Source organism: Phoenix dactylifera, unplaced genomic scaffold (genome assembly GCF_009389715.1).
Source record: "Phoenix dactylifera cultivar Barhee BC4 unplaced genomic scaffold, palm_55x_up_171113_PBpolish2nd_filt_p 000758F, whole genome shotgun sequence".
Taxonomy (NCBI): Eukaryota; Viridiplantae; Streptophyta; class Magnoliopsida; order Arecales; family Arecaceae; genus Phoenix; species Phoenix dactylifera.
In genome coordinates, this window is record NW_024068129.1 from 1 (window position 1) to 25,204 (window position 25,204).

At 40.2% G+C, this 25,204-nt stretch overlaps 2 protein-coding genes and 1 long non-coding RNA gene across 3 annotated transcripts; 2 read left to right on the plus strand and 1 right to left on the minus strand.

Moving 5' to 3' along the window:
* Window positions 1-3,019: 3,019 nt before the first annotated feature.
* LOC120107081 lies at window positions 3,020-4,040 on the plus strand (the record flags this gene model as incomplete). Its single annotated transcript, XM_039120236.1, has 4 exons — window positions 3,020-3,098; window positions 3,190-3,289; window positions 3,412-3,545; window positions 3,615-4,040. Coding segments are annotated over 4 exons (541 nt in total), but the record flags the coding sequence as incomplete, so codon positions are not given.
* LOC120107080 (long chain acyl-CoA synthetase 2-like) lies at window positions 3,902-20,070 on the minus strand. Its single transcript, XM_039120235.1, is given in 20 exon segments — window positions 3,902-4,234; window positions 4,346-4,465; window positions 4,550-4,732; window positions 4,803-4,942; window positions 5,260-5,505; window positions 5,702-5,803; window positions 5,806-5,818; window positions 5,902-5,977; window positions 6,135-6,201; window positions 6,311-6,398; window positions 6,501-6,611; window positions 15,672-15,836; window positions 16,228-16,322; window positions 16,412-16,451; window positions 17,249-17,325; window positions 17,878-17,926; window positions 18,226-18,282; window positions 18,428-18,517; window positions 18,992-19,055; window positions 19,722-20,070. Coding segments are annotated over 20 exon segments (1,977 nt in total). The 5' UTR covers window positions 19,868-20,070; the 3' UTR covers window positions 3,902-4,186.
* Window positions 20,071-22,517: 2,447 nt separating this feature from the next.
* Window positions 22,518-23,854, plus strand: LOC120107078. Its single transcript, XR_005509032.1, has 2 exons — window positions 22,518-22,679; window positions 22,754-23,854. It is a non-coding gene; the product is annotated as an uncharacterized LOC120107078 (long non-coding RNA).
* The last annotated feature ends 1,350 nt before the right edge of the window (window positions 23,855-25,204 follow it).

The following is a 25,204-nucleotide window of genomic DNA, read 5'->3' on the forward strand; positions in this document are numbered from 1 at the left end:
TTGCAAAAAATAATTTAGTATTTTGGAAAAAAAATAAAAAGATCTACTAAGGCAATAATGAAATTTTTTAAGTCTTATTGAAATAATTGCAGAATTTGATTTAGTAATGCAAGAACATGTGCGACATATTCAACATGGTGAAATTCATAATTATTATTTAGGTCATAAGATTCAAAAGAATTAATTCAAATGTTAGCATCTGAAATTAAAATTTAATAATTAAAAAACTTAAAGAAGTAAAATATTTCGCTGTACTACTTGATTACACTCCTAATGCAAGCCATCAAGAACAAATGATCCTAATTTTAAGATGTGTAGATACTTCAACAAGTCCAGTAAAAATAGAAGAATATTTTTTAGAATTTTTAAAAGGCCTTTTTAGTAAACTTATAAATATAATACAAAAACATAAATTTTAGGTTAATGATATAAGAGGACAAGGGTATGACAGCGGATCTTATATTAAAAAAAACATCAATATGTACAAAAAAGATTATTGGATATAAATCCTAGAGCATTTTATATACTATGTGGATGTCATAACTTGAATTTAGTATTATATGATACTGCTAACTTATGTCCTAAGGCTATATCTTTTTCTAGAGTGATACAATGAATTTATACCTTATTTTCTTCTTCTATAAAATGATGAAATATTTTATAAGATAATGTATGCACATTGTCTCTTAAGTCGTTGTCACAGACAGGTTGGAAAAGTCATATTGAAAGTGTAAAAGCAATTAAATACCAAGCTCCTAAAATAAGAGATGCCTTAGTTCAATTAGCGAAAACTAGTGAAGATCCTAAAACAAAGAGTGAAGCCACATTCTTAACTATATATGAGATTGAGAATTTTGAATTCTTATTGGGCATGAATATTTGATATGATATATTGTTTGCTGTTAACTCAGTTAGTAAGAACTTACAATCTGAAGTATGCATATTGATGTTGCTATAAATCAGTTAAACGGTCTTCTTTCTTATTTAAAAAGTTATAGAGAAAATGGATTCATGACTGCTTTAATTTCATCTAAAGAAATTGCAAATAAAATAAAAATAGAGCTTCTACATTTCGTAAAAAATATGTGATCCATAGAAAAAACAATTTGATGAAAATAGTGATGATGAGACAGCAAGATCAGCTGAAGGATCGTTTAGAATTGATTACTTTTTATATAGTAAATCAAGCTATTTCTTCAATTCAAAATAGGTTTGAACAATTCACAATATATGAAAATATTTTTGGTTTTTGGTTTAATTTTAGAAAGTTAAAATCTTTGAATGAAGAGGATTTGAGAAAGTATTGTCTTCATCTTGAAAACATGGTGAATATTCTGATATTGATGGTCTTGATCTATTTTCAGAGTTAAAAGTTTTAAAACAAGTTTTACAAATGAAAACTAGTATCCCTATTGATCTTTTACGTTTTATGAAAAAAGTAAATTCTTTTCCAAATGCATGCATTGCTTACAGGATATTGTTAACAATGCATGTAACAGTTGCTTCTACTAAAAGAAGTTTTTCAAAATTAAAGTTAATAAAATATTATTTGCGGTCAACTATATCACAAAAAAAATTAAATAATTAGCTATATTATCGATTGAAAATAGTACTTTATTGAATCTTAAGTAGAAAGTTTGATTAGTAATTTTGCATCTCAGAAAGCTAGATAAATTATTTTTAAATACATTTTTAAGGTAAATTTTTTCATCATTTTTCTAAAAATGCGGGGGACATCCGGTATTGGATTCCATGCCAATGGGAGGATGGCAGGATCCAGCAGGGAGAAGTTTCAAGCTACCATAGCTATCCGTAAAGGAAATTATAGAAGGCTTTTTGAAAAAAAAAGCGCATCTCTATGATTGCTAACGATGTCGACCATTATGATACGCGGAGTCTAGACTTGGAAGCTTGAAAGCACAAGTAGTTGCTAGACGCGGCCTGTGTCTGAAGCCATTCTTCGGTTTGGAAACTTCCAATAAGCAGCGATCAGCCTTCGCACGTTTTGAAGGGGTGGGAGAGAAACTTCGCTTCCAGACCGTCCAATACGAGAGAGAGACCGAGCTTTGCACGTGTTTTTCCTTATTTTATTTATTTATTTATTTTTGGTTAACCAAACCGAGCGGCCACCCATTCTTGCCTTCCTCCGGTCCCGTGGAAGTGGAAAGGCCGGGGAAAAGTCGGGAGAATAACGTCGCAGAAAAAGAGGCTCCGCTCTACGACACGCGTCCGACTCTGAGCTCTCGCGGGCCCACCCAGGACGATGGAAACTTGTACTTGCTTTCTTTGCATTGAATTCCATGCCGACTACTTCTCTCCCTCTCCGTCCTCTCGGTCGGATCCCGCCGAATCTCCTCGCTCGGCCGATGGGCCCACAGATATGCCTCGAATCTTCCCCTCTCCCCTCCCACACCTCCAACTACCCTCCAGCGCCCTCTCCATCCCCCGAATCTATGATACGCGTGAATAAATACGGCAGCAAGTAAACACGGGGAGTTTGGAATAAGTAGAGAGAGGGGTTCCAAGAAAGCACAAAAGCAACAAAAATGGCAGGAGCAAGCAGATTGCTAAGGACTAGCAGAGCTCTCCAATCAGATCACCACCCTCCATTTTCCTCTTCTTCTTCCAATTTTTGTCGTCTCCCGTGTCCCAAGTTCTGACCGGTCGAGGAGCGAAGAGCATTCTTCCACAAGACTGCCGGGGAAGGAAGAGGGTGCCCGTCTCTCGGGCACCGCGGTGACCTCACCTGAAAAGAAGCACGAGCCTTCTTTTTTCGAAAAGGGGATGGAGATTATGGATCTCTCATCTTCCCGCGTAGCTCAGGTAGCAAAGCTGGCTCTCACACTCTTCGTTCCATCGCGGCAGGAGGCTCCAGAGGGATTTTCTTCTGCGCATTCCGAGATGCTCGTCGAAACCGTACTACTACTACTACTACTAGCACTACTACTTCTACCATTACTACTGCTGCTTTCTCATCTTGCGGAATCCATCTCCTCACCTATCTGCTTGCTTCAAGCAGGGGATCGGCTGGATGCCAATCCTTCACACTAATCGCGGTTGCAGGATCCCTGATCGGCTCGGTCTTGTGTTTCGTTGAGGTATTTCTATGGAATTGCTGATTCACAGAGAGTTTTTTTCCCCCCCTTCTTGACTTGAAAAAAAAATGCACGTGTACTTGATGGATTTCAGGGTTGCTTCCTTGTTCTGGAGGCATTTTTCCAGTACTTCCATATGATATCACAACGGCTGGCTGAAGGAGGTATCATACAGCTACTCATCGAAGCCATAGGTACAAATTCCCCATACTTCCAAATCATCGATTACTTGGAGCTCCTTTGATCTTTAAATCAAATTTTTACTTCATTATTCACACAGTAACGAGTTCATGGTCTCGACCAATATCCCTGACAGATACGTTTCTTGTTGGAACTGCTCTGCTTACGTTCGGGATGGGGTTGTATGTCATGTTTTCCGGCTCTGCCGACACTAAACAGAACAGAGGATGGCAAATTGCCGAGTCCAGCCTTGGCTCATTTAACCTTCAGGTTAGATATTTGGATTTAACTGAGAAACATTTCAGCAGGATTCTCATAATATTGCTAAATCGTTTTCAGATGCTTGCAAAGAGTATGGAGATGCAGTCGATATCAGAGGCAAAATCAAAAATTGGGCATGCCATACTTTTGATACTTCAAACAGGGATGTTAGAAAAGTTCAAGAACGTGACCTTGGCCAGTGGCTTGGATCTAGCTTGCTTTGCCGGAGCTGTATTCATCTCCTCAGCTTGTGTTTTCCTCCTTTCGAAGCTCACAATGCAACGAAGCAAAAGTGCATGGATATAATTCATCACAGGCTACCAGATTAGAAAAACAACTGCAGGATACTTCTCAGAGGATCAGAATTATTCAATCCAAATTTTATTCAAGTGTCGTAATTAATCAATCACAGTTTTTTTTTCTCTTTTTTTTTGGTGGGGCTGAGAAACTTGACAGAAACTGACGCAGTGATAAAGCAGTAAGTATGAAAAGCAGGAATTACAGAGAAAACAGAACCGAGAAACCTTATTTTTTTGTTAGTTTTCTCCCAACCTTCGTTTACATCTAAATATGAGGGAAGAGAAACTTTTCAGATGAACGTACTTCGTCTGGGTGACCATAATACAGTAGTTTTTACATGGCTAAAGGAATCATGCCTTTGTTTCCTTCGCTTCTTGATACAGTCCATCGATAAAGTCCTGTAATTAATCGTTGTTTCCCATGATGAGAAATAATTGAAAAAAATTACAAATGATATATAAAAATTGTAAATCACCAAGAAAGCACTGCATCAGTTTGAGTCTTACTACCTTGTAATATTTGAGCAACTGCGGCCTCTTCAATTTAAAGGTCGGAGTAATCAGATCTCTCTCCATGTCAAATGGTGTTGGTTCGAGATGAACTGCTTTCAGCAGCTCGAATCCTTTAAGCTGCGGTGATCGAATTTTATATCAGTCAAGTCATGTTTTGCAGTATCATTAAGTGTTTTGAAATGCCAATGATTAATGACGTACTTCATGTCTTCGACCGGTATTATTGAGCTCATCAAGAATGTATTTTCTTGCTTTTGGATGCTTGCACAACTCTTCAAATGCACCAATGACATCATTGACTGCTGCCCACTCCTCTACCAGCTTCTTTTCTGGAACAACCACGCCCACGAGAAAGGACTCGAAACTGTTTCCGTAGACCCAAACCTACACGATATAAACTACGTAAGATGATAACATATTTCAAATCTGCAGATAAATATGCTAGTATTACTACCGATGCGACAAGAGGGCACTGCATGTATGTGCTTTCAAGGTTCTCCACAGCAATATATTCTCCTTGAGACAATTTAAAGATATTCTTTTTTCTGTCGATGATCTTCATTGCACCATTGGGTTGCCATTCTCCAATGTCACCTGCATAATAAAGACTAAAATAACTACCACCAGCATAGCTAAAGCCTAAAGCAATGCCATTATATATAAATTTGCTTTGCAGTCCCTGAAACTTATAGTTGCAGGAGAAATCTAGCTAGTGTAAGTGGAAATCCATCTTTCTGAATTGCTCTAATTGATTTTCCCAACTCATTAAGCTGATGTCAGAGCTTTAAGAAGAACTCGGTCACGCATTCTTCCACTAGTGTGAATCTCAACTAGAACGGTCTGCAAGATGCTGAACAGATTGATGCTTATTTTTGATATACAGAAGAGGGGATAGATAGAGTTCTTTTAACCTGTATGAAACCAGCCATCTACGATAGCTTCACTCGTAAGCTCCTGGTGCTTGTAGTAACTGGAGAATAAGGTTTTACCCCTCAAGCAAATCTCCCCGCGAGGTACATGGGAAAGAGCATCATACCCCATTTCCGGCACAGACTCAAGTCTTGCCTCTATGGTCGTGACAGGGACTCCCACTGTTCCCATCATTGGGAGTACGTTGGCTATAGATGTGAAGCACCCAGAGCAACTTTCTGTAAGACCTGCAAGCCAAATATAATAGAAGTACTAAAAATTATGCATAGAAGATCTGTCTTGTGTTCAATTATATGCAGAAGATATATCACAATGTGGAGAATGGGCTTCTTCCAAGAGCAGTGAAAGTACAGCACAAGATCTATACAACATATGACAATGTTTCTTAAGATTACATGCACCAAAAGGGTAGTTCACCATTACCATATCCTTGTATAAAGACACTGCAGCATACGACTCTGAGGAACTCCTCAATATGTCTAGGTAACGGCGCAGCTCCAGATATCATGATGCGCACTCGGCCCCGAGTCCTTGTTTGATCTGTGGTGATGATCAAGAAAAGGGAAATCTAAACATTCTCATCTCAAGAAGTCATGGAGGAGGGGCTGAAAGTTGGCACATACTTTATCAAAGACTAATCTGTCGAAGAAAGGTGATGCTTCATTTTGTTTCATCCCTCTCCTCAAATTTTTCAATTTGCTGATGAAAGCACAGCGATGCCATACAACATAAATAAAATATAGATATTTATCAAAAAATTTGCTGGAATCTAGATTGAAAGAATGTTCTATGAAATGCAAATCAACAACAGCAATCAGAAGGACAGTGCCATGAGGCTGCACTCTGAAAAACGTACTAGTCATAAGCATACTGGAATAACTTCTTTGTTAACATTCCTCCAGATGAAATTTTCCGATTTATACCTTCAGTCACATACACCTCACAATGTCAAGGTGGAAAATTGAATAAGGAAATTCTGACAGTAAGTTGCTTAAGAAGTTAACCAAAAACTATAAACTATAAGCAGTGGACCTGTGTATATACGGTCATAAACTCGAGGTACACCACAAAATAAAGTGGGTTTCAGTTCCTGAATGTCCTCCATCAAATATCGAACATCCTACAAAAGAAAACAACAAGTGCAAATTAATTGAGAGAAAATCAGGGGAATAGAAAGTCATCATAACAAAGGGAGGTTATAGCAAAGATACATAGGTCATACCCCTTGCCAGAATCCTATGGAGGCACCCTTAAAGATGCAGTAGTTCTCAATTATCTGATCAAATATATGGGCTAAGGGAAGGAATGAGAAGTATGAGTCTTCCTCAGTCACCTATAGGCACAAAATTCATGATCTCTCAATCTGACAATAGATAGATTGTCTAAAGAACATTAGTTTACTCTTCTTGGAGATCAATCTAAATCTAGGCATCCAAATTTGCGGTAAACCTTGAATCATGTCATATAAAGCACATGAAATTAAAATGCTTAAATTGCAGATCCAAGTGGCAGGCATGCAGATAATACAACATGTCTATGCTGCTCAATTTCCATATCAGAAGTGTGTATTTTGTAGTATGTTTCAAGTCTTGCTAGCATAATTTATAGAAAAAGACATCGAGATTGATAGAAAGACATCAAATGTATGTCTTTTTGTGGATAGATAAAAATATACAGATGTAGTGGTGAGATTAACTGGGTTTGATACAAAATCCAATTAGGTGACATTTGAAGATGGGGGTTTTTAAAAACGAAGATATGATCTAACGAATATGATATACTACCTCTAAAATCAAAAATCATTTATTTGGCACACCCCTTGCGTTGGAACCAAGTTGTTGCAAATGACTACATGGCAACATGTTTTTATTTCTTTTATAGGTTAGGAAGAAATTACATGAAAAGAAGAAAGTCTAAGATTGTTTCCAAACAGACATCTCAAACATGTAGTTGAAGAGATAATTCAGATTTTCACTAAGAAATCTATTTCTCATAAGCTTAGAGACTAGATGTCTAACCAATCTTATTATCAAAATTTAATTGTAATTCTTTTTGAAACAGAATTATATTGCTGGGACAACAATTTTTAAATCTTTGGACATTTTAAGCATTGGACACTTTGCCCTGTAAATAAGATGAGATCTTGCAGATGTTGATGCAGCGAAATGACTATCTATTACTAATATGCCAAATAAAATACAGTAAATTCTTAAAATACCTTAGTTTTCATTGAAGAAACAACAATACCACTATCAAAATAACCTAGCAAATTTCAGGCATGAGTAGATCCCCAGATATTCATTCCATATTGCCAAATTAGTATGCCATAGAACAGGCAATTTTTTTAATGTTAAAAACAGGAAGATTTCTCCAAATTATGTACAAACATGGAGGTATCTTGAGGAGTTGAAAATGATTTATATGATATAGCAATCTAGGAGAAAATGTATAAACAAGTGAAAATATAATACTATGTCAATCACCAAATAGCATCCATCCTGATATACCTCAGGACCTACCTATACTAACAAGGCAAACAGACCAATTAAAGCTCGCCATCTAGCCGCAGACTGACCATTCAAAGCTTGCCACATGGCCGAATCAAAAAGCTTGTAGAAAGTTCTCTGTATGTCCAATTCTGCTCATAGCTGGTAACAACTTGGCCATATCACTAACTGTTTTCTAATAAATGGGGTACTCAAGCAAATCCCGCAACCAAGAAGCGTGAGCGAGATTCATGGGCAAAATATGCAATTTGTTGCCTTGTCAACTAGTGTATATACCCAAACTACTTAGCAACAGGTTCTGGCTCTCACCTATATATTGCGTTCTCGGGGGCCCTCTAAGAAAGTTCTCATTCGACTCTCTTGCGATGCCTCTCTACCCCTCTCAAGCCTCCTATTTCTTGAGATTTGTGTTTGACTTAGACATCAAAAGGTCCCCGTCAGACAAGCTCCGATAGGTGGACTTCTTTGTTTTTATTGTTTTAGGTCAGAGCGCCACCCAAAGCCATTCCTCTGCCTTCCAATGTCGACTTGTGGGTGCTCGACGTCGGGATCATCGCCGATCAAGTGCAGCAGTCCAGCAAAGCATCGCCATAGAGGCGTGCAGCGAACCCATCCGATTTTCTGATCCAGACGATAGACAAGCCAGGATCTCCAGCGATCTCCACCAACTGGGCACTAGGTTGGACCGGTTCTCTGCGGCAACAAATTGGTGTTAAAAGAAGGATCTTTAATCCCCATCTTTGGAGATCTAATCGATCGAGTGGATGACACAACTATGAAATCAAGAACACGTGCAGTGACTACAGTCACCCAGCAGAATGTAGCCCTAGAGTCTGACGGCTCTTTACAGAGCCCTTGGAGTGCTCCTCCTCAGCAGGAGCCACAGCCTAACCCATTGGTCACAGCTAAGCAAATCCATTCTACTCATGCAGCAGGTTCAAATACTAACCCCTACCATCTAGAACCTGCAGCAGATGGCTGCTAACCAGCATTAGCAGCAACCACAATGACAACAACCATGAGATCACGAGGATCCGGACCATCCGGTGCAGTCGAGTCATTATTCCCATCCTCAAAGTCTAGGACAGGCCCGACACAATCACTATTCTCTCCTAAGGAGTTAGGGCAAGGGAGGCGGCATTGGTCCCCAAGTTTGCAGTCTCGAGGGGGATCAACGCCGGGACATTCATCCCACCACCATTCGAGAGGATCTCCAGGAGGGTGGTTAACCTCGACCATAGATTCAAGGAGATGGATCAGTGTCTTAAGGCCTTAAGAGGCCGCAACGTCAAGCTCGAGGACGAAGTTGACTTCATAACCGACTCTTCATTCTTAACGAAGATCATGGAAGAATCCCATCCTCCTCGATTCAAGATGTCCCAACTAGAGATCTACGATGGAACTACCGATCCCCTAGACCATCTAAAAAGTTTTAGAGCCCTCACAATGCTCCAAGAGGCCACTAACGCAGTGCTTTGCCAAGCCTTTTCTACAGCCAAACTCGATCCACTCCTTTAAGCAATTTGGCCGACTATTCGCCGCACACTTGATCAGCAGCTGCTAACAAAGAAAAGTCTCGAAGTACCTATTTGCCATCAATCAATAGGATGGAGTCCATTCGTGACTACATCAACCGCTCTAATGCGATGATTTTGGAAGTGCGCGACCTAAATCATTTTATCGCCATGTCCGCATTGAAGCGCGAGCTAAAGACATCTCAGTTCCTCTTTTTCCTCAAGAAGAGGTCCTCAAAAAGTTATTCGAAGATCCTCACCTATGCTGAGAAGTATTTAAATGCAGAAAAAGCTATGATAGCTTGGTGAGAGTCGAACAGGAACAAGTCTGGAAAGAAGAAGAATAAACGAGCTCAGAAGAATGAAAATGAGCTCGGGAAGAAGCAAACAATAGTTAATCGAGGTCCCCATCAGTCGAGGAGTCCACCTTGACAATTTGAGAGGTACACCTCTCTTAATACCCCCCGAACGTAGATCTTGATGGAGATCGAGAATCGAGGCTATGTGAAATGGTCTCAGAATATGATGGAAGCTGCCAAAAAGGATAAAAGAAATTCTGCAAAATCTATTGATCCTTCATCATCCAAAGACTATTAGCATCTCAAGAATGAGATCGAGGATCTCATCCAGCAAGAGTACCTTGGGTGCTTCATCGACCACTTGCAAGGTTGAAACAACATTAGCGAGAGTTGCTTGCCGCCGAGCACCAAATCAACTAGCCTACTGCGGCATCATCAACACTATCTTGGATGATCCAACAGTAGGTGGAATGATCTCGTCTGTGCGAAGGAACTGTGAGCGCTCTACCCAAGCAAGAAGCTTTGATTCGAAAAGGCAGAGGACGGACATGGTGATTTCCTTCTCGAATGCTAATATAAAGGATGTACAAACTCCGCATGATAACACCATTGTAGTTTCCTTAACCATCACTAATTATAATGTAAAATATGTTTTAGTGCATAATGGAAGCTCGATGGAAGTATTATTTTATAAGGCTTTTTGCAAGATAAATATGCCTACTGACCGATTAAAGAGGATAAACTTTTCTCTGATCGGATTCTTGGAGGACCCCATCTCCATAGAGGGGTTTATTTTCCTTCCAGTCATAGCTGGCTGGACCCCAAAGCAAGCAATTGTGATGCTCGATTTTCTAGTCGTAAAAGTCCTCTTAGAGTACAATGCCATCTTGGACCGACCTAAGTCGAACACCTTTTGCATCGTAGTATCTACCTACCACCTAGTCATGAAGTTTCCAACTAGACAATACACAAGAAGTCCGGGGGGACCAAACATTTGGTCGTCAATGCCATGTGGCAACTCTCCAAAAAAAGAATCTTACAGAAGCACTACATTTGAAGGATTCGATACTTGTGACAAGCAAAAGCAGAAGCAATGAAAACCGGCCGAGAAACCCCTCCAATTCTCTCTCAGCGAAGCGGTCCCAAGAAGGATAGTACAGATCGGAGCCAACCTCAATGAAATTACCAAAGTGTAGCCGATGGATTTCCTTTGGACCAATGCCAACATCTTCACTTGATCAGCCTCTGGTATGCCAGATATAAGCCCTGATATGTTTTTTCACAAGTATGGACCCAACATTTAGACCAGTTCGGTATAAGAAAAGGAGCTTTGCTCCTAAGAGACAATAGGCCATTGATGAAGAGGTAGACAAGCTCGTTACAGCCGGCTTCATTCAAGAAGTCTCTTACCCCGACTGGTTAGCAAATGTCATCCTCATGAAGAAGGCTAATGGAAAGTGGCGTACATATATTGATCTCATCGACCTCAGCCAAGCTTGTCCTAAAGAAAACTTCCTATTGCCGAGGAGCGACCAGCTCATCGATGCGACATCAGGGTACTGAATGCTAAGCTTCATGGATGCATTCTCGGGCTATAATCAAATACCGATGGTACCGAAGGATGAAGAAAAAACCTCCATCACTGGTAAAGGGCTATACTGCTACAAGGTCATATCGTTCAGACTCAAGAACATTGGAGCAACTTACCAATGCTTGGTCAATAAGATCTTCAAGAACCAGATCAATCACAATATGGATATCTACGTTGATGACATACTGGTAAAGGGCAATGAGACCAAACAACACATGATCGACCTACAACAGGCATTCACAGCATTAAGAAAGTATTGCATGAAGCTTAATCCAAGCAAGTCCCTTTTGGAGTCAATGCAAGAAAGTATCTACATGATGGAAATGATGCCCTAGAAGATGAAGAAGGTGGTCCAACACTTGGCAGGTCGGATCGCGATATTGAGCAAGTTCGTGGCAAGATCAACCAAGAAATGTTTATCTTTCTTCAAAGTGCTAAGGCAGATTAAAGACTTTTAATGGTCCGAGGAGTCTCAGACCATCTTTGACCAACTCAAGCAGTACCTCAACTCACCACCCCTCCTCACCAAACCAAATCTAAAAGATATGCTTTATCTCTAACTTGCGGTATCTCCTTCCACTGCAAGCTCAATTCCCATTCATAAAGAAGATGAAGTATAGAGGCCAATCTATTATGTGAGCTGAGTCCTCCGAGGCGCCGAGACAAGGTACCTTAAGCTTGAAAAGGTAGCCTCTACTCTCATCACCTGGGCTAGGAGACTTTGGCTCCAATTTCAAGCCTATTCCATCACCATGCCAACTGACCAACCATTAAGGCAAGTCATGCAGAAGCTAGATGCATCAGAAAGGCTGATTAAATGGGCAGTCAAGCTTGGAAATTAAGTTCGACATTCACTATCAACCTTGACCAGTCATCAAAGCTCAAGCACTAGCCAACTTCCTCGTAGAGTGCATGATTGCCAAAGATGCAGAGGTTAACACAAAGCTAAAGAAGCACAAACTGGAAGATTACTAGATGCTCTACATAGACAGATCCTCCAACCCAAATACAAGTGGAGCCAAGCTAATCCTCACTAGTCCAGACGAAGTCGTGGCGGAGTATGCCTTGCGTTTAAGCTTTAAGGCGTCTAACATTGAAGCCGAGTATGAGACCCTCCTCATCGGCCTTAAGATAACCCAAGAATTTAGAGTTTGGTGCCTAAAGGCTCTCAACAACTCCCAATGAGTCATCAGTTAAGTTCAAGGCGACTTAGATGCAAGGGTGCCCATGATGTCAAGATACCTTCAAAAAGTCAAGAACATCAATTTGCCCTCTAAGGAGTTTGAGATCCTACAGATTCCTCGATCGGAAAATGCTATGACTAACCTACCTTTGAAGCTCGCCACCTTAGAATGTGTTGATCTACCGAGGATGGCCTACCTTGAAGTGCTTGACAAGCCAAACATTGAGGAGCCAGCTTTAGTTCCACAAGCTAATCTTGAGCTGATCTAGATCAACCTCCTCGTTGATTACCTTCAAGACAAAAGACTTTCCAAGGATAGGAAGGAAGCTCGAGGGCTCAAGAATCAATCCTCATGTTCCATCTTCCTGGAGTGGAAGCTCTACAAGAGATCATTCACCCTACCTCTCCTTCAATGTCTCCGACCTTTCGAAGCTAAATATGCACTCAAAAAAGTCCATGAAGAAATTTGCAGGAACTACTTAGGGGGCAGGGCCTTAGCTTATAAGATCCTCCGACAAGGCTATTACAAGCTGACCATCCACAAGGATGCAGCTAACTTCATGAAGAAGTGCGACCAATGACAGCGACATGCAAACATCCAGCGACAACGAGTTGCCTCTCTCACACCGATCAGTGCTCCTCAACCTTTTGCCTTCTGGGGGATGAACATCCTTAAACCATTCCTATAGGCAACCGAATAAAGAAAGTTCCTAATAGCGGCCATCAACTACTTCACCAAGTAGGTCAAGGCTGAGTAATTAGCCCGGATCACCAAGAACACCCAGAACTTCGTATAGAAGTTCATCATATGTTGGTTCGAGCTTTCTTGGGCCATCATCACTAATAATGGAAGGGAGTTCGACGACATCCACTTCAGAGAGTTCTACACTAACCTCCACATAGATCATCGGCTCACCTTAGTCGGATATCTTCACGGCCAATGGAGTAGCCAAGGTAACCAACAGGACCATCCCGTAGAATCTAAAGGTATGGCTAGATTGAACAAAGGGGCTTTGGGTGGACGAGCTCCGTAGTATTCTATAGGCTTACCGGACTACTAACCAAACTCTAAAGGAAGAAATACTCTTCAACCTCGCCTTCGGCAACGAAGCTATGATCCCTTTGGAGATCAGTCTACCCTCCCAGTAGTGGACTTCTTCGACGAGCAAAGAAATTTGGAAGGCCTCCAAGATAACTTGGATTTGCTAGAAGAAACAAGGAAACAAGCTCGGATCTTAATGGACACGTATCAACAACGAGTAGCTCGGTATTACAATACCCAGGTAAAAGTTAAGTTCTTCCAACTTTGAGAATGCTCAAAAGGACTAAGGTGATTCAACCAACAGAACAAGGCAAGTTCACTCCAAATTGGAAAGGATCATACCAAGTAACGGAGGCCATTCACCTCGGAATTTATCATCTACAACATCTTGATGGGACACCTGTAACTTAGATATGGAATTCAACCAATCTTTGAATGTATTATCAATAAGAAATGTCTTATTGCAATGTAAACCTAATCTCAATAAATGAAACATTGTTTCTCCAAAAATTATCAAGAGTGTTTCAGATTAGGTAACTTACTCTACAATAAGCTAAAGGGGATCAAGCGTGTCCCTTAAAGATTGTTGACTGCAATACCCATAATGGGTGTGTGTGCCTAGAACACCCTAGTTAGGCATCCTTTCCGATGAATGCCAGTCATGGATTATATTGTTGAGCAAGTCTTTCTAGTGATCATCGACGAAAGCGCCTTTGAGTATAACAGTTCGAGTGAACCATTCTACAACCCCACGTAGGCAACACCTAGTCCTGAACCGATCATCGTGCCAAAGACTTGGTGAGCTAACCTAGCTCTCAAGGTTGGGATGATGACTTGGGTGCATAGGACGAACATGCCATTTTACAACCCTGAGGAGACAAAACCTTCATCTTGAACTAGCCCTCATGCTGAAGACCTGACGAGTCAATCAACCTCTCAAGGTCGAGACAGCTCGGGTGCACAGGTCGGGAGAGCCATTCCACAGCCCTAAGGAGGCAACATCTCTATCCTGTACCAGCACCCACACCAATGATCTGGCGAGCCAACTGACCTCTCAAGGTCGGGATTGCCCCAAGGATGCAATCTTCCAAAGGCTTTCGAAGCTAACGAGATAGCCCGACTGATCAACTTTGCAACTTGTCTTAATTAACCGGTTTTGCCTGAGGAAAGCACTTCCTTTGCTCGAGCCGATCCCTTGGCCTTAGAAGTGGGGGGCAAGTGATATACCTCAGAACCAACCTATGCTGACAAGGCAAACCGACCAATGAAAACTCGCCACCTAGCCATAAGCTGACCATTGAAAGCTTACCACATGTCCGACTCAAAGAGCATGCAAAGAGTCCTCTATGTCTCAAACTCTTTCCACAACTGGCAACAACTCGGCTGTATCATTAACTATTTTCTAACAAATATGGTACTGAAACAAATCCTACAACCAAGAAGCATGGGTGAGATTCACAAGCAATCAACCAGCATATAGCCCCAAACCACTTAGCGACAGGTTTTGGTTCTCGCCTATATATTATGTTCCTGATGGCCCTCCAAGTAAATTCTCTTTCGACTCTTTGCGCTGCCTTTTTGTCCCTCTCAGGCCTCCTATTCTCTGAGAGTTGTATCTGACTTAGGCATTGGAGGGCGCCCTACTGAACATGCTCCGAAAGATGGATTTCTTTATTTTTTCTATTTTAGATCAGAGGTAGTGTCGGAGCACCACTCGAAGCCATTCCGCCACTATCTAATGCCGACTTGTGGGTGCTCGACGTTAGGATCACCGCAAATCAAGCACAGTAGTCCACCGGAGCATCGCCATGGAGGTGTGTAGCAATCCCATCCAATCTCTCCAACTCAGACAGCAGACAAGCCAGGATCTCCAGCGACCCCCACCAACTCAGCGCCAGAGTTGAACCAATTCCGAGCGGCAACATCTAAAAGGAAAATCACTTAATTTTTAGGTTAAATAAAGGGAGCTATGTTGTAATAGGAAATGCGAAATTGAAAAATGGGTAAACATGGAGAAAATGTGATGCCACGCTAGTCGCCAAATAGCATCCATCCCAATTGGAAATTACTTAATTTTTCAGTTACATAAAAGTCAGCTATGCTGTAATAGGAAACGCGAAATTGGAGTTTGGAGTTCCTTTCTACCCTTCTTTAAGCAAAAGAGCTAGGTTCTTGAAGCTACCCTAGTGGAAAAGCTCTCCGAAAGAGAACAATAAAATCTGTATATCATTACAAGTGTTGGGAGCTAAGTATTTACCACTTTATCTGTTTCTAGAAGTAGATGTTCTGTGGTAATGACTTCAGCAATAACAGCCTTGTTTGTCAGCATGACACCTTTTGGGTCTCCAGTTGTTCCACTAGTATACATAATTGTGCATATATCATCCTTGTGTTTTGGAGGAAGTTTACAGTTAGCACTACCCTGAAAAACAAAAAGGTCCAGATTTTTGTCAAAATCATATGAATGAAGTTTCTACTGCAGATATAGTTTATGTTTGATTTTATCACTTGTAAATCTGCAAATAAGAGTAGCATGTATAAATCTGCTGTCTGAATTAAGAATACAAAGATTTACATACCTTCTAATGGCACATTAGAAATAGCTCGCATTATATACATGATAGTTGCAGACTTAATACACTTGGGAGGTATCATGCCATGAAGAAGGGGATAACCAGCAGAAGTATTATTGATTTGGATATATGCTTTGTTAAAAATGTAAAAACTAACTAGCATCTTCAAGAGCAATGAGCAAAGGTAAATAAAGAATTTAAAATATGTAACTCTAACATTAGGAAGTGTAAAGATACTACCGAAGAGATCAAGTCCTCCCAAGAAAAGCAAGATACCCCAACTTGTTCACATTCTCTTTTTTGTTCATCGGTCACCATTCCAAAGCTAACAATTGCTGGATTTAATAATGCATAATAAAGATGTTATTGCCCCGAAGCATTGTAATGCATAGATATTGAAATACAAGATTGCTGCTCAACATACTCTTGAGATACATGGCACATTTTGGTAGGCACATCAATATCTGAATAACATAGAGTCAAATTGTGAGATACATATAACATAAAAGGAGGGGTTAATGATGTTGATTATGCTCAGGCCCGACCAACACTATGAGTATATTTAGGATTTCTTGATATAATAAGTCAAGCTTGTAAGCAAATTTTTCCTTTACAAGAATATGATTTAGGACTTGTGGTTGTGTAGCTTTGGAAGCATGAGAAACAATATAAAACCAAACAAAGGTTCCCCCCGTTCTATCATTTTTAATGGATAAAATTCAACACATCAACAATGGCAAAACAAGATATTAAACTTATTAACTCTGACCCAAATAAAAACTTCCTCATGATGCCAACTGACGGGCACGAGGATGCAACACACTGACTGAGCTCTTAGTGGTCAGCATAATGCTACAACATGAAGAAATCCACAAATATGCATATGAACCGGTGGTCGGATTAGCTTAGAAAGTACATGCAGTTCAGGCTGAGTATAATATGTTATAAAATGTGAAAATATTCTATAGTTAAAGCTCTAACTAATTTGCAAATTTTCTTAGTAGTGCAGCAGTGAAACTGCTCTTTACCACCAGAACAGGTTTCAGCAAATGCACATGTAAAACTTAATAAAGGGACAAATATAATCTTAATCTGGTCAAATTCAGACAATATCCATATTTATTACGAAACAAACCTATATATCTTGATTGAAAGAGTCAAGAGGTAGGTTGAAACTGTCTCAGCAACCACTGGCATGTGAAGGTTGTTAATAAATACTAATTGACATAACTTGGGAGGTAAGAAAATAATTTCAACATACAGATTTTATTTTGTTTTCTTGAACAAAAGCTATTGAGACTTCTGCATGGTTGATGATGAACTCCACTGCATTAGCACCTGCATTGCAAGATGAAAAACTAATGAAAAAATGCTAAGACTTAAAGTCTGAAAAATTAAGTGTATGAATGTCATGTAAAGATGAAGAGAGTAGATTCTCATAGTCACGTCACCGAATCTTCCGAGGAATCTTTGAATAACCACCATATGCATGGTTCAAACTTGAACATGCTACTATTATGAATAATGATATTGGAAAATAAACCAATTAGTTCTTTTTGTTTCTTTTGATAAGCAAGCATTTTGCTAAACAATATAGCATAGTGCCTTAACTGGGTAAAAGTTTTTTATGCTTCAGATCTGACATATATATTATATGGTATAGTTTTATGGAATATATTAATACAAACATGGGGCACTGGAATCACTTGATGCTGACAACAGTCAACAACATATCATCTTTCTCGAGAGATACCCACCTAAATTCTACAATCTAGTATGACTCTTTGTATTTTAAGCTTTTGCAGCAGAATAGATATTCATGTTTATGATGCAAATAAATCAGAATAAGCCATTTGAATTATTCCATGAGAAAAGAAAGTAAGCACCTACCAAGGGTGTCATACAGAGGCACATAACAGATTCCCTGGCTATTACAGGCCTGCAAAATCCACGATGTATTAAAACTAAGAACTACTAACAAGAGCGAGCTAATAATTCAAGAACAGTTTTAACACGCTATGTGGGCCTATATTAATTATTTTCTCACGATTAGAAAATGTCTAAGAAACAATTTTGTATTCCTCACCCCCATTATGCAAAAACATTATAAATCATATAACTGGTGTAACAAAAAAAAAATGCACTCAACATCACTTTTCCATTTTTCGTACAGGTGGACATGGCTCTTATGAAATGTATGACTAACATAAGATGCACAATAACAGAGAAAAACTATACCTCCATGGAAATCACCCATTCAGGGCTGTTGGATCCATATATGCCACAACGATCTCCCTAAGAATAAAATAGCATCTTGTAAGTATTTTGTTATATAGCCTCATGCAAACAAAAATCTTATCACATCATATGCAAACCCAGTCAAGTATGCACCACCTAAAGTTAAGAGTCACATGTAATAGAAGCATTTAGGTTGGCTTACAGGGTTAATGCCAAGCCCTCGAATGGCAGATCCAATCTTGATAGCTATGTCATAGACCTCTCCATACGTCTGCCATGCATACTGACCGACCTACAAATTCAGCTTCTCTTTAGTCACTGAGTATTGTTGCCACTATGCAGCAGTAGCAGTAATAGCAATAGGCTGTTGTGCACAATTGATACAACAACATTCTTTATATTGTATAAAGCATTTATGGATTATGAAAATTAACTAGGCCAAGTATAAGTTATGATTTTGCTCTAATTTTGGTGGATTAGAAAGAGAGAAACCCATAAACCCATAAATAGATGTCTCAATTCAGCTGCATTCGGGATTATCATGTAATAAGCAAATACGGATGACAAAGGCCATCAGTTGGAAGGAACATTCTTCACCATGCAAAAACAAACTTATACTGTACCTTTATGCATATCCATGCATCCATTTGCGCATACGCACTTTTTCTCCCTTTAATGAAATGTTGGTGACTTGATCACTGTGTTTCTCTAAAACGATTTATGCACTTTCTATGGATACTTGCGTATGTAAAGATATGCCAATTACCTTCCCATTAATGACTTCGCGATGACCAAGCATTTGGTTCTGAGGACATCTTTTAACTGATCCACTGCAAGAAAACAGAGACAAAACATAGTCAGTCACATAATTTAACGGTAACAAAGAGAAGTTCAAATGCATGCCTCCTCCATTTCAAAACAAATTTCTCTCTCTAAAGAAATCCTTTCCCATGTTTATCGTACATTGTTTTTCGTCGGACCTGTTGTAGATATGATCAGTTTATTGGGAAACTGGAAATATACACAAGAAAGAAAAGAAAAGAAAGAAGTCGTGAACTCAAATCAATGCTCTGCCAAATTGGGCAAGTGCTAACTCAGGAGTCTTCGACAGGATATCATCTGATCTAATACAACTAGAAATCCTCAAAGAGCAAAAAATGTTGTTGTGTACCGCCCACATTCAACTTGTGGCCAAAAAAAAAAAAAAAAAGCTTCCCTTAAATATTTAAAAACCATTTTTTTCCTTGAAAAAATGGGTCATTGTAAGAAGGGAAGAAATTAAAGAATGCATAAAAGAACAAAACATTCTCATTAACTCTCACTTCATCCATGCTTTTCAAGCAAATGGAGCAAAAGCAATCAATGGAAACCCAAGAAGCACTTGAGAATGGAAACTTAGCAAAAGGAACCACAGTGCACAAGAAATATGTTGATGAACGAAGATTATAATCATGAAGAGCGCAGACACACAAATAAATTAACCGGAAAAATCCAACCTAAGGAAGTCCCAGGGGGAATCGATGCCAGCGGGCAGTTCCAAGAGACCGTCTCTTGCATAGATGGACCGATAAACCGGACCGGCGGAAGGCTTGTTTCCGGCGGCCGGTCTCGACTCCTCCACCTCAACGGAATAAACTTCCATGTCTTCCCCCAGTTATCTTGCCTTTTGTCCGGTCCGGTGTATGGCGTTCGATTAGCGTGGAGAAGATTTAGCTGTCATTTAAAGAGCACACAGCCTCCAGTGAAAATAGGTTGGAGAAGATGGGAAGTAGAGGGAGTTCGGTGGCTTGTTCAGAGCTATAAATTAAGTTTGGGCTGTGGGAGGAAGCAATTCGGGAAGGCCGTTGGAGCTAGCTTGTCGGCAATTTAAAACAAAAACTTTGGCGCAACAACTTTGGCCGGCATTTATGAATCGGACAGCCTTTATGGTTGGCAGTCGCTCACGTAATACTCTTAAAACCACATAAATAATTCTAGTCCTATAAAAAATTTTTGACCTTACCCGCCATTACTGCCTTCTTCGTCCGTACCACTAGCTTTCTTGTTTTTTACTCCATTATTTATTTTTTTTCATGGGCAGGGCACTCCATTATTTCACTCCATTAACATCTTCCCATCCATATTTCACACTAAATTAAGACAGACATAAACCAAATCCAAGCACAGGCTGGATAAATCTAAAAATATAAAAATACCGTAAAAATTTTTAATCTATCTAATTTGTTTCTCGACAAAGAGAATTACAAGTATTGTATTCAGTCATGATAATGAGTCCACTCCATCACTATTGTCGAATTTAAGTGTATTGAAGTCATCCTTCAACCTTTTCCCATTTGGCTGTAACTGAAACGAGCGTGGACTCGGATTTGCACTGCGGGAATCCAAGAAGGGGAACTAATACTTTTGGAGGCAAACCTCATAAGCATCCGCCATGAGATCAAGTTATACGTAGCATAATCAATCAATTAAACTTTTTTGAGAAACGTAAACAAACAACCAATTAATTAGCAAGCAATGAAGCAACATGATAAAAAAGAATGGTTGTCTCTCTAGAATGCCACCACGTGGCACAATTATAGACACCCTCAAGTTGACAAAGATGGGCCAAGCCTCGGCTGGCTAATCTCTGTAGAAGGAAACAACCTTCCGTGCTTGACAAGACGCAGGCGAATCAAGACATCACCACTGCTTTATCAGCCCAATTCTATCTGCCAAAACCTCTAGAGCTGACACAAAGCAGCAGGAAAGTACCTGCCTTAAAAATTCATGATGGAAAAAAAAAAAAAAAAAGTCTGGAAAGCAAGTGAGCTAGGAGTAAGAGCTGCCGTCCGAAGAGATGAATGTTGACCAAAAAAAGCTAAACTTGTGAAGCCAGTAAGTTACGGACTGAGACGATGGCAAGCGAATTCTTCATGATAACGATGGATCGGTAAAACTGTCTGGAAACTCTAGTATTACATCCTGTCTACTCACTTCAAACTAGGGGATACTTCTACAATAAAAAGCATAACTCCACAAATGATGACACAGATACGCTAGAGTACTTAATCTTTTGTTCCTCATAAATTCCACTTCAATGGAAAACCACCACCTTCATACCTCTGCTTGGCTTTCAGCATCTGTCCTGTCCCAACTCACAAATACTCATGGACAGCTTGCACCAGAGGCCAAAGTGGTAAAGATTGGAACAACCAATACCTATTACCAGCTGGAAGCCGAGAGAGAGCGAGAGAGAGACCACTTGACCAACGTTATGGTGAATACAGGAAATAAACATTTTGATTCATGTAAGTTTCCGTCAGTTCACAGGTCCCAGCTGCTTATTTACTTTATACGACAGCATTTAATATGCAACCAACGCCAGCATTTAATATGCAAACAACGACAGCAGCAGCTGATCACGGTGACCCATCAAGTAGGACATCTTGTATTCGCTAGCTCCTAAAGTTAGCTGGTGAGCGTTCTCAGCTTTAGTGGTGATGCCAGCACAAATCAGGTCACCTGCTAAGATCACCGTCCAATGACTCACATGGATAATATACCTGCACTACAAGAAAGTAGGGCTTTGCCGACTATTCATCACCGACGCTATCAAACAGCGTCAGCGCATTTCGAGCGGGGGCCAAATTTGGCGATGCTTTTTGTTAGCGTCGGGTGAAATTTGGATACGACGACGCTTTAAAACGTCGTCGGAGACCAAAAGGGGCCCAACACCTCCAATTCCTCCTTTTTCATCCCCGATCCCCTGATCCCTCCTTTTTCATCCCCGATCCCCTGCCCTCTCTCTCTCTCTCTCTCGCACGCGGAGCAAACCCTAACCCTTCCACCCAGCCGCCATCCCCCCCTTCTTCCTCCCTGATCCAACTTGTTCTTCTTCGGATCCCCCTCCCCCTCCGAGCTTCGAGGACGATGGTGGCCGTCGAGAAAGGTATTCTACCCCTCCGAGCTGAGGATACGGCGGTGACGGCAGGCGGGCTGTGGTCCGACGCGATGAGTGGCCATGGATGCAGGCAAATGGAGGCCCCCGTCCATCTCGTGAGTTTCATCTCCCCCTCACCTCTCCATCCAGCCTTGCAGCCCCATCTCCCTCCAAAAACTCCTCCTCCTCTCACCCTCCCCTCATCGGAGGCCCAGGCCGCGGCTCGTGGCATCCAAAGTTCGATCAGGCCCCGAGGAACGTTCAAAGGCCTCGGAGGCGGCTAGAGAAAGAGATCAGAGAGATGAGTATGTTCTAATTCTTTAATTTTTCCGGTATGTTCTTTCTAGTTCCTTTTGGCATCCAAAGTTTCATTTTAATTGTTAATGGTTTTTTGTTTTTCATTTTCTTGATTCTGGAACCCTGCAGATCGGCGCATCTGAGGGCGATGGAGTTCCAAGACCGGGGAAGATTCTGTGGAAGATGAGGTTGCCATGAAGCTTCTCCTGGTCACCATCGGGGACAAGGGTACACCAAGGTATTTGCAATTCCCAGTAATTAGAACAGCGCAATTCCGTTCTTTTGATCTGATTGAAGTTTCTCTTGATGCAGTGGCTACCCCAAAGCAGATCAGAGAACTGATGAAGGTTGACGGGCTCACCAATGATGAAGTGAAGAGCCATTTGCAGGTAGGTTTGGATTCAATTTGATTGCCTCTTTGCTTCTTGCTTCTTAAAGGGTGCCGAATGCTTCGGCGGCAGTGAACCATCCTGTTGTCGTTATGGGAGATTTATGGGTTCCCCAGGAGCACTATTCTGCTTCACAGAAGAGTGCTTCCCAGTCTGGTTCTCCCCAAACCCCTCTTCAACTAGCTGGTGCTGGCCACACAATCTCCATTACTGCTGGAGATAGCTGCGAGGAAGAAGATGGGAAATCGGAGAGCTGCAGCTGGAAATGAGAGGATAGCCATTATGAGGAAGGGAGTTAAGCCAACAACCATCGGGGACACCAAGTCCCTGATGAAAAATATTTTTTTAAAAAAACTTGGGGCCAAAGCCGACGCTTATAAGCGTCGGCGTAGGTAGTTTTAGCGACGCTTTTAAGGGTCGCTAAAAAGCGTCGCTAAAAATCCACCTTTTACAACGCTTCTCAAGAGCGTCGGGAAAAATTTTTCCCACTTCAGTATTGCCAACGCTTTGGCGACGCTTCTGTTTGCGTCAGTGGTATTTTAGCCGACGCTTATTAGCGTCACTAAAGGTCGCCAAAAGCGCCGGAAAAAGTTGGTTTTCCTGTAGTGCTGCTAAGATCCCCGTCCAATGACTCACATGGATAATATAATTTATTTATTTTTTTTGCTAAAGGGATAATATAATCTTTGGTGTTATGAACCAGAGCCAAATATGAACTGACCTCTTGAGGTATGGGAATCTCCTCCTACGTAGAGGGTTTTTTTTTTCATTCAGAACCCTTACACAACAGTTTTCACCTCCCAAGAATTTTGGTCGATCTCATATCTAACCTGGTATATGATAGCAGAATAACATTTAACATAGTAAAAAAAATAAATTATAAAAATCTTCAAGGTAAATTATATTTATACCTAATAATATAAAAAATCTATAATTATCCATTTAGGTTTATTTTTATCCAATACTTTAATCCATAACTTAATAGAACGTTAGTCAAACATTAACTTTTAATGAAATTCAAATGCCACCTCAAAAAAAAATAATTAACCAAAATAGCCCTACGTGATGTAACAACTATTTAAGGACATAAGAAAATATATGAGTAAATTACAAAAACCCTCTAAAGTTTAGATTTATTATACTTAAACTTTTACATACTCCTAGTTAAATTTATAATGTTAGTGAAACCATTTATCTATTGTGAAAAGTCAAAATTATTTCTATAAAAAAAATAAGGCTCCTCTTTCACTTTTTTGACTTTTGGATCTCTTCGAAGTCTTCCGTCTTCAAGAATCTTCTTCTTTTCGAGATTGGGTAACTAAGATTTCTTTCTCGCTTTGCCACTCGACCACAAGCGTCCTTTTCCGACAAGCGACCAATACTAAGCTTCCTTTCTAACCGGCATCCGACAACGAGCATCCTTCTTAACCAACATCCAACAACGGGTGTCCTTCCTGATCTGGTTTTGTTCTCACTTCACAGTCCATCTACCACGTCATAGAGATTGGAGATGCTAGTACATTATTTGTTAATTCCTAGTTCTACTTGTCCAATACCATAGACATGATTTTTTAATATTGTCGTTGTGGATAAAGATTTCTATGTCTACAAATGGAACTATGATAGCTTTGGCAGTGTGTCATCAAAAAGATCCAAATTAGTAGATACGTGAGAACCCTTCTTTTTGAAGGGTGCATCAGTTGTTCCATGGCCTGGCATGGACTATGAACAGGCTGGCTCAAGTGACAAAACTCTTGACACAAGCTCTCTATAGCAGAAAATATTAGAGGCATGCACTTGCCTGAGAGATCTAGATTGCTTTTTCTTTAGCACATGGCTTTTTTTAGATGGTTTGTCAAAATTAAACTCGAAACCCATGGTGCCTTACAGTTGTTCTCCTCCATAGATAGATATTATATCAGTTAAGGCTAGTTTGGTCAATTTTTTTTAAAAAAATTTCTAACGTGACATTTAAGTCCCATCTAGAATTAGGATTTACCAAAAGTAAAAAATTACAACCCATATTAGGTTTTCCAAACTAAAATAAGAGCTACAACAATGAGCCAAGAAGTGGACATTTGTACAAATTTGAGAATGTCTAACATAGAACTTAAAATGCTTAGGTATGAAAGAAACTAAAAGAGAACATATCATCATTTCTCAAGTGACCTTTTCACAACAAAATACTAGTCCTCTAGGTTTCAAGGACTGAATGCCATTATGAAATAGAACTTAAAAAAAAGGTAGAATCTCACCAAATCAATCATCAAAATTTAACTTAAAAACTATGAAAGACTCATCGGAATCCACCGATCTTATGGCTAAAAATTGGCTGGGGATTACAGCGTTGCTACTTGGATTAGAATTCATTACA